General features: G+C 34.8%; 1 protein-coding gene across 1 annotated transcript; it reads right to left on the reverse strand.

The window, feature by feature from the left end:
• Positions 1-404: 404 nt before the first annotated feature.
• LOC137401413 (adapter molecule Crk-like) lies at positions 405-6726 on the reverse strand. Its single transcript, XM_068087748.1, has 6 exons — positions 6612-6726; positions 6362-6484; positions 5832-6036; positions 4625-4753; positions 1209-1370; positions 405-1032 (listed from the first exon to the last, which is right to left on the reverse strand). Exons 1-6 carry the CDS (start codon positions 6647-6649, stop codon positions 901-903), a joined length of 789 nt encoding a protein of 262 aa, XP_067943849.1. The 5' UTR covers positions 6650-6726; the 3' UTR covers positions 405-900.
• Between the last annotated feature and the right edge of the window lie 3571 nt (positions 6727-10297).

Raw genomic sequence — 10297 nt, forward strand, 5'->3', positions numbered from 1 at the left:
CTATTAACTATAAACTACTAAGTATACCGTAATTATTAGGTCTATGAGCGTTTACATGAAAGTAATACTGTAGGTTAGTATTGCTAAACTCTTTCTTCGGTATTCAACCGTTAACTTCAGTATATAGCAGACAAATCCAAAGTTTGTGATTCGAGTACCAGTTTCGCACCCGATTGGGTTAATTTGACAATACACGTACACAATGCAGGTACGTACTTGGTACTCTTATGTAAAATACTTGCGGGTGTCTGTGCAGTCAGATATGGCGGATAATTTTTAAGTTTTTGTGTAACCAAACGGATAATTGTCTTAAGAGCGGAAATCATGGGGCCATTATAACATCATTTTTTTGTTAATGTCTGAAGCTTAGTGAAAACTGCATTAGTGATTGGTAAGCATAATACTTAACGTCTACTTACATTGTATTCTCAAAGAAAGATTAAGATATCAATATGACACCAAAACCCAACTGAGAAAGAATGAGTGTGACAGGGTCAGCTAAAAGCATTATGGCCATTTAGCCAAAAGTTTGTGCTTTTAAAATTACAGAATTATGTGATACAAAAAATAGGTAGTTCTACTCAAAACACAGCCTTTCCCTCTCACAAACTAGCATTTTCTATGAGGAGACAAGTCCCCGACAGACAACCAAAATACGCAAACGAAGCATAGTAGTTTAGATAAAGAAAAATACACAAAGCTGATGTCAAACTAAATGTAAAAATTATAATAGTATAAATTGGGAGCCTGCTTCAAAGATGTGCAACGAGGCGCTGCTCTGTCCATATATTGATGTCCTGAAAACCACCTTATTGCATGGGTGTGTCATTGTGATTGGCATACACATTATATAGCGAGTGCGTCATACGGGAAGACCGAAGTTAGAATATTGAGTAGATATCAGAGAGGGTTGCTGTCACTCTGTTCAATAAACTGCACATGCGTAAATGGGAAATGTCCTGTTTTACCGTTGAGTTCCCCCTCCCATTGGCCACTGATAGGAGTAGCAGTTACACACACAATATCACCAACCTATAAAAAGCAACAAGCATGAGAAGACACTTTGCCAATGTGGTAGAGCCATCAGAAAAGCCAATATCGAACAAAGATTAGCAGCTAACAAAACAAAGACTGCATACGGGCGGGGAAAAGAAGGCATACAGACAAGTCGTGCTTAATCAAATGCTGAGATTATTTAAAGTGCACACCTCGAGCTTGAGGGCAGTTCTATCATAAGCATTGGGAATTCTCATAGTCACAACTCTAGCGTATGCAGGAAGAGACCTGGGTCTCTGTGGCCCCTCTGTTGAAGAAGAGCTCATTGGAACTGGCTCCTGGTCCACTCCCGCAATGCCATTTTCTTCTGTGTGCTATTAAGGGGAAAAAGGAGTTAGCAAACTTGCTAATTTGTTTCTTTAACTACAGTTGTAACAAAGAGTCTAATGACCCAAGGCTACAATTACTGCATGTCCACGCACCAGCAGCAACCAAACATCAAAGACCTTTCTCAAGGCAAAGCACTTAGATGGCGGATTTTCACCAAGATGAAAGATTCTAGAATACAATTTTAATCAGGAAACGCAACCTAACAAATTTGTTACATTAGACTATACGCTTATACATTATTGGTGCCCGAGTTATGTATAGGAATGGCATTTTTCGAGTAAGGTTTCTGTACCCAAGAAGTCAATAACAACAGGTTGACTATAAATTAATAGAACACAGGCTTCAGTAGACATTGAATTATTTGTTTGGGAAAATGGCGAAAAAATGTGCTTAAACTTCAGAGGCTACAAATAAATACTGAAAACAAAGTTTTTGGTAACATAGACGTGGAAATGCTAATTGAGATTAATATCCTGATGGCACTGGCTTGTAGAAAGCCAGTGAACCAAAACAGTATAGTACATGTAGATAACGTGAGCCCTCAATGCACATACATCAGCGTAACAAGTCATGCCCAACATCAACTGGTAAAAATGAAGCAAACACTGCAATGAAACAAGAAACTGAATAGCAAACTGAAAGCATGTACCCACCAACAACTCACCATCTCACTAAAATACAATTATTGTGAATGAAAAATATAATAGCTTCAAGGAAATATGGTTGAACCAAGCTTCTTAATAAATCCATCCAGTGGAACATCCTTTATTGCATGTTGCCTGAGAGAGAGACAGCACCGGCTCCAGTTTTAGGCCCGGCCAGTAATGTTTACAAATGAAAAGAGATTTGACACTTTTGACACATGTCTGCAAGTGACTAGTTGAATTTAGCACACTCATTGTTGAAGGACCGACAGCTACACTCATAAGTACGTACTAGCTATATACTGTCAATATAGCAACCTTATGTTACTGTTGTAGCATCTATGCTTATCTTGCATTACACTTATGGTCATGTTAGAAATTGTGTATGATCCATGTTACAATTGTAGAAAAACAGTTAAAGGGCAAATGTCAATAGCAGATTAGTAACAGATAACATTAAAAATGGTCTTCTCAATAGAAATTCTGTACAATTTCGACTAAATTTTACGTTTTAGCAACATTATTATGTCAAAAAGTAGCCAGAAAGAATCGAAAAAATTGTTAAATATCCATGAGAAACAGCTCTACATAATTATATTAAAACCCTTCACTTCTGAGCTTGAGCATCTAGACTAGAGGCTGTTTGATCAAAGCCCTCACAGATGAATGCAAATAATGCTTTAATAGTTCTGTTTAATAAACCTCAAAAATGACTGTTTGCATGAAAATTTTAAATTGTGTAGAGAGAGAATTAGTGAGCGAACGGACTGGCTAGACAAGACTTGAGAGATGTTGGTGTAATATGCTGACAAGTTCGTAAGATCCCATAAGTTCATTGTATCATGTCCACGCATTGGCTAGTCTACCTACATGTGTCTTTAGCTAAACAATGGCCTCTTCGCATTCTGTCAGGTTATGACAGGTTATCTTACAAACTTTTGCATGTTTTAAATTTGTTTATCTCTGTAACACCAAATTCAACGATGAAAAATTAAAAGCATTATTATAATATTTCGTATAATTGATTGAAATTAGGAAATTCTGTAAATTATTCTTTACTAAATACATTTCACTACAGTTCCAAACAGTTTGAAAAACCATTAGAAAAGCACTTTGTTAGGAATAAAACACGTTGCCATTTATTATAATTGTATTAGCTCAGTGCATCACAAATCTAAAAAAATTTGATTCTTTTAGTATGATACAAAACACATATAACTTGGGGCTTAGAATTTTACTAATGTCATTATCTTTAAAGATGCTGGAAGACAAGTTTGAAAATACTTCAATGTTCAATAATACACAACGATTTCAAAAAAATGACACATCGATTTGATTCCAACTATAGCCAAACCTCAGCTTACAGTCACTTCTATATATAAATTATTGACATGTGATGGAAAATTTGAGCAAATATTTGTCACAAAATACAAAATACTTTCCTTCATCTCAAATTTCATACAGCTGTAACTCGAAAGTTTTGGCATCGTAAGACGACTATAGTTATACATGGTGTTGGTAAAAAGTTATCTTCTCTTTATATGCTAATAATATTGCTACTTTCTGTTACTGATGTTACAATTATCGTGGAACCAATTGAGAAGAAGGCATGAAGAAGTATAAAGATAATCAGTGGAGTTTAGTAAATCAGTACATATGTACACACTCATCATTCGTATAGTTTAGTAAATCAGTACATATGTACACACTCATCCTTCGTATAGTTTGGTTTGCCATAGCTTAAATAATATTACACAGTTCTTCATGGTTTCATTTTTAAATTTTAAGTTTATAGGCTTCAAGAAGACATCGGAGTGGTAGTAGCATAAAAAATTGAAGGCAATTTTACTCATAGAATTAAAAACAATCAATAAAAAAAACATGAGAACACAGTTTTTGAGCAATTCTTAAATCAGTAATTATCGAAAAGAAGCGAAAGTGACACAAAAAGTCAGAAAGGAATGAGACAGAGATTGAAAGTGGTACAAATGCAATTACCATCAATTACCACCAATTATCATTAGTTTTTCAAGCTCGTTATTTAAATATAGTTTGCTACAATGTTGTATATTCTGCATGCGACGAATGCTTGTTTATATTACTACTTGCTAATTACTACTTACTTCTAATGCTTTAATGTATTTACTTGAAGTATTTATTGGCACTTTTTTCTACTATAAAATACAATGTTTACTTAAAAAAACCTTTGATGCAACAGAAGACTGTCTCAAAATATGAAGCAAAGATTAGAACGAATTGACTGTTAGTCAAGATTTGAAAGTATCGTCATAAATGAGAAACATTTGCATCGGCACAACCTCGTAGGAGAATCTCAACAGATCTATTTTACTAACTTACTTGTACGGATACAGAGTATCTAGGAACAACTTACCCAGCTGAGCAGTACACAGATATAACGCAATTACAGTGAAGCAACAACTATTATCAAAATAGATAACTTGTATACAGAATGAACTCCAAAATAACCTTTATATCTCAATATACTTTCTGTCAAAGATAAAAATAATATTCACCGCTACACCTGGAGTTGCAAGTACCAGGTCTATCAAGTCAACACAAAAAATCAGACTCACCACTTCGATATATGGTACTGGAATAGAGCCTTCTTCCCCTCGATTGTTTCTGGCAGTCCACCAACCTTCCTCATCTTTTTTAACCACTGTCAGTATTTCCCCTTTCCTGAACGGGAGGTCGTCTGGGTCCTGGATAAGAATGGATAAAGCCTACAGCCTATTCATCATAAGGCAACTTCCTCATTGACTCTCTGATGACTGCATAGCTATAATCAACAAAGCCTGGTCAATATGGCTGGTGTATAGTTGATCAAGAGTCGAGCATTGATTGACAGCTCAAGGCAATACTGCCCTGCCTATGCTAATTACCGTAAAATCTCTATTTGAATGGCATCTCTAATAGAACACCGCTATAGGAAAAGGGTTGAAGAATACAATGCTACCCTTTCATTGAACACCACCTCTATTAAACCGCCACTTTGCCATTCTTTGATCTTAAGGAACCCATAACAGAAAGTGAATAGTACAAAAGTGTCTACAAAATGATAATAATAATGACTCAGTCACATCAATTACAATTAATTCTTTTGTTGTTGCTGTAGTGGTTGCCATGGTTTTAGTGACGGTGTACCTGGTAGTGTAGTGACGGTGAAGTCGCTATGGTCTAAATCCGATCCATTGTTTTTAGATTCACCCATGTTGTTTACAATCCAACCTGAACATTTGAAAGCGTTTTGATGAACTATGAGAATACTCTTCAGAAACACCGTATGATGTAATAGCAGCCTTTGTTATGGTGTACCGACATCCATTTTCTACCTCCAAAGCTATACGGTTTTTTCTTTAAAACTTTGAAAGTGACACTATCAAAATAATTAAAAACTGTATCTGGCTAATATTATTGTATTCAGAGTAGTTCCTTGTTTAACTCGCTCTGATACTTCGCTGTATATGAAACATGATTTAGCAAAAATGTTGAGGCCAATGACATTAATATCACTCCGATTGAAGGATAGTGCAAAATATAGGTGACATTAGCATCGCTTCACTCGTAAAAGAATTAAATTTATCTTTCAAAAATTCTGACGAGCTAGTCGAAAAATACAGCGCCACCCTCTAATTGAATGTCTCCTTTAATAAACCGCTACTGTAATAGGGTAAGGGTTGAAAAATAACGCACCATGACGTTCAAATAGAGGTTGTACAGTATGCCTACACATCAAGTATACTTGCTGGCATGAAATCAAAGGTCAATCTAGAGACTCACCCTTCCAGCAAAGTCAAATCTAGCGATAACTTGTATCACCTCCTTTTCTACAGGACGTATTAGCGACGTTGTGTCCAGGTAGTGTGTCTTATAGAAGTTGAGTAGGCTAGGAATATCTGGGAAGTCCTGGTCACCAATGCGAAAGCGCGAGCCAGTATCTGTGATCATTTTGTTGATAATATAATGTGAGACTCTCTGGTCTTCCCTACAAATGTAAGCGAAAGACATTCTGATTACCCATTCAATACAACTATCAGTTATCATTAATTTCTAATAGCAAAAATGAATTTAAATTACCTCAAGGCATACACTTTTTACTTGCACAACTGACATAGTAGCATCCAATCAGTTACAAGGTTGCTAATGCTGAAAGGAATATTATCATTGCAAACTATTATCACTCGTTGGACTATTTCCACAAACAGCCAATTAGAACTTTATTTTATCACATTTGCTAAGCTAGAAAAACTCGATGGACTCGCTCTAGGACTCGATGGTGACAACTATACGGATAAATATTGGGATCACACCTGACGCAAAGTACATATTCGCCAGGCATGGTCGAACTGTCTCTGACCAAAAATGTACCGCTGTCCACTTTCTCATTGAGCAATTGGTTAGCCTGTTCCCTGGTCAGATCTCCAAAATACCACCTGCGATATATAGATGGCAACAGTTTAGAGCTTGCAGGCAAATTAATTACAGAATGGAAAATGATGAAAAATCCTTCAACTGTTTGCTAGACCTACAAGTGGGTGACAATCAGCGAGCAAACCTTACCGGGATCTGTCGGTTTGATCAAAGTCGGCAAGAGCCATTCTGTCAAATCTTCGCTGTCAATATTGCTCAGAATAGTGATACCATCCCAAATAATGTCATGTCACAGAACCTACAAAGAGGAGCACAAAATTGAATGACTAATGGAACACCTCAAATAGAAAAATCAACAACACAGATCCACATCAGTATAGATAATTTCTCTCAATGTTACATGAGAAAAAAATTAATTAAGTAGGAAGTTTAATACTATTTACTGCATAAGTGACTATGAAAATTACGAATAAAATCACAAATAAAACAACGTTGTCACAAGTAGTTTATTTAACAAGATAAGTTATTTCTATCAAATGTAACAATGTGAGTACAGTCAAACCTACTTATGATCACCTTGACATTTAAATTTTTCAGCATTACAATAGAAGATTTTGCACAAATATTTGGAAGTAATTTCAAAAGTAACAGCAAAAGTAGTTTCCAATGTATGACAAAGGCTTCGCGAAACATTATAGTTTGGTAATTCCGTACAGGTATGCAGATTTCTTTCACATAGTTTGGTAGTATGATGTTTGAATAACATTAAACTGCTTCTAGTTTCAAAGCCCCGAGTCCCAAGAGACAGGTGAGTGGTAATAATTGCGAAGGTTCCTTTAGAAGTAAAAATAGAAACTGTAAAAAACATAGCAAAGCATTTAATAATCTTCAAGTCTTAATATTTAGTTCTTCAATAATCTAGTAGTTATCGCTCGACAATGAATTTAATGCAACAACAAAAGGCTGAACCGAGTGAGTGTAGAGAGACTGTAAATAATTCAAGTGAAAACCAAAGAAAATATCAAATATAAAACTGTATAAAATGTCAATAAACCATAAAGATTTAAAGTTGACATAATCTATGTAAAACTAGCACTATATCCCCAGTTCTACCTAAGCACCGACCATCTCCTGCCTCACTAATTGTACACCTAGATTCACCTGTCTAACTCAAAAGCAAAGACAATAAAAACTTCTTTTGATTGATTAGTAGCTTATCAATTTTGTTATAACGCCATGCAAGATTAACAGAAGTATTTAAAGAAATATCATAGGGTTTAAAGGCTGTGAAATGAATTGAACAAAATGTAATGGATATCTGCTTCAACATGCAAGGGTTTTGATACACGAAGAAAATCTCAGAGCAGATTAATTTTGTCAGTACAATATAAAGTTTATTAGACTCCAATATGAGCTGTGGCCCTCAAGTTATACCATGTATGTGTGTGTGTGTAAGAAGCTCAAGAGTAAATGTTTGGGTAGAAAAAAGTAAAGTTTGTAACATATTGATCTGCAGCTGATCACGAAAAGGTCAAATAGATGAAGTTAACTGCCATTAGCTATAACATCAATAGACTGACAGGATAATAGCAATATGAAACCTGTTACATAACACAAAGGCCAATTATTGCTATTACATCTGTTCAACCATAATATCTGGTGGTATTGTGGCATGACTTTGAATTATTGCCAGATTGATGAATTAGGTTCACTAAGCATGTAGATTTTATCCCATTACCACATTGCAAAAGCTAACAATAACTTATTTATTAACAATATGACAAAATGCTAAAAATCCTCGATTCGGTTTCTCAACAGCTTAACCTCCCAAGGCCTACAAAATGATTTTTTCATAAAGATAAAAATTGGAATCTTGCATGATATGGATCATTTGTCAATGTTGCAATAAAAATATCACTTTTTCAAATACAATTTCATTAGTTTTCGACAATATCCCGATAGTACATCCTGAAAATACAATTACATGCAACTTCGGTTGCAATCTTTACTGGTACATCTTACATCTTCTTCATAGAACGTACTAGAGCTGGTTGCGGCAAGCGGCACGCCTCATATGTTGAGCAGTTGTTAACCCTAGATAATATTGTAATTTATTGCCATATTAGCAATTAATTGTTTATTGTTGATGTGATGCACAGCTTTTAAATTCACGAAGTCTTTGGTAAAAAGCTGTTGTGATAAACAGACGTTCTTGCATATATAGTAGGAGGATCGCCTCTTCCAGCAGCTCGTGTGACAGTCGTTCTAACTCGGTCCTGCATTAATTCATCATAGGTGGTAATTAATGAGTTGTGATTCTGGTCAGAGGAGAGGAGTCGCATTAGCAGAAGTTTTAAACAAACATCAACTTAGCGTAAGTATCTCTAGCTTATGTTGTAATTTGCTTTTTTCTGATGAAGTCAAACATAGATTCAACCGTTGAGACATACTACAAAACGTATTGTTTTTATTCTTGTCTTTGGATATCTGTTTTAGAGCACTATCAACATTTAATAATATTTGCCCGTTAATGCTAAGCAAAAACGTTGTAGTTTGTCATAAATTTGGCTAGCTGTTTATGTGTTTTTGATAAAATTTCGTAGTTAACAAAATAGTCAAATAAAATAAATGATCGTAGGATTGTAAAATAATTTCTTGAACTAGTTATCTTAGTCCATTTTATTACTTTACAGAGACGAGTCAGGTACTTGACATGGGAATTCTATTACAGGTTGAGATTTTACTACAACAAAAAAGATAAAGCTCTAAAATTGCATAACAAAAAATGTCATCTACTTCATCGGGATCTTTGTTAAATATGGCCTGATTAACACAAAGCAAAAAATATTCACTTTTTTTGGGGTATACTGTCCTCTGCTCATGCCAAAACAAAATTTTAGTAACAACAGCAATATGTGGTTAATATAAAAACTATACGGTATGTTTTATTACTAGGACCCCGCGAGAACTATAAGAAATCGACATGGAAAAATAAAGAGTTGGTATGTCTAGCCATGCTGTTTGCGCATATAATGCTGTAAATCTTACAAGCGTGATATGGCTGCATGAAACATATTAACTTGTTAGTAAAAAGCTAACTAACAAAACAAATACAGAAATTGGAACAAAATATACAAAACGCTTAAACGAAAAATGAATATGAAGCACTGAAATAGGTAAGCGAAAATAGCAGGAAAACCTGAACACCCAGCAGCGATTAAACGGAAGTTTGCCAAATTCAAGAGTTGAATGGCCAGACAGTCGTGAATTGACAATTGTTTATTTTTTACAAATAGACAATTGTTACTTTTCGTGATTTTTTTAATTTAAAAAAAATAAGTTAAACACAAAGGGTTGATCAAAACAAAGATTTTTTTACTGCTAGCATAGCAGTTGAAAATTTAATTATTTAAAGAGAGGACAACTCGATAAGTTGATTCTGTTCAATGAATTGGTTTGTGCATTGGATTTCCTATAACATAAAAATGTTCAATCTTAAAGGTCTTTCAATGTTTTCATGATAGCATATACCTAGTAACTATCCTTATTCAGTTTTGCTCTTAAACCAGAATGAACAGAACCATGAGGCTATTCTCTTAATTGCACAGATGGCATTCATCATAATCATCTATCTCCATAATCATTCACATAGCTGTCATTGGGCGTTATTCAATAGTATTTTTCATCCGTTAAAGCTTCAGCATAAATTACTAAACGGATAGATTTTACATGTATAGTTTTAGTAAAATGCAACTCACTTATCTGTTTTGCCCAAGCTCGCTACATGCATCGTTACACCAAAACTACATATACAGATTCTGCAAATATGTGCAACAAAGGGTCAGACACATTGTTTGTTATACGCAGCTATATTT

The sequence above is a fragment of the Watersipora subatra genome, chromosome 1, assembly GCF_963576615.1.
Source record: "Watersipora subatra chromosome 1, tzWatSuba1.1, whole genome shotgun sequence".
Taxonomy (NCBI): Eukaryota; Metazoa; Bryozoa; class Gymnolaemata; order Cheilostomatida; family Watersiporidae; genus Watersipora; species Watersipora subatra.

Bases quoted from the DNA above. Each gene is read 5' to 3' on its own strand.
- LOC137401413 (XM_068087748.1), bottom strand. From the start codon at position 6,649: ATGGCTCTTGCCGACTTTGATCAAACCGACAGATCCCG. The intron at 6,037-6,361 runs GTGTGATCCCAA...TTACATTTGTAG, and splicing joins GAATATGTACTTTGCGTCAG to GGAAGACCAGAGAGTCTCAC. The intron at 1,033-1,208 runs GTGTGCACTTTA...TGCTTTTTATAG, and splicing joins GAACTGCCCTCAAGCTCGAG to GTTGGTGATATTGTGTGTGT.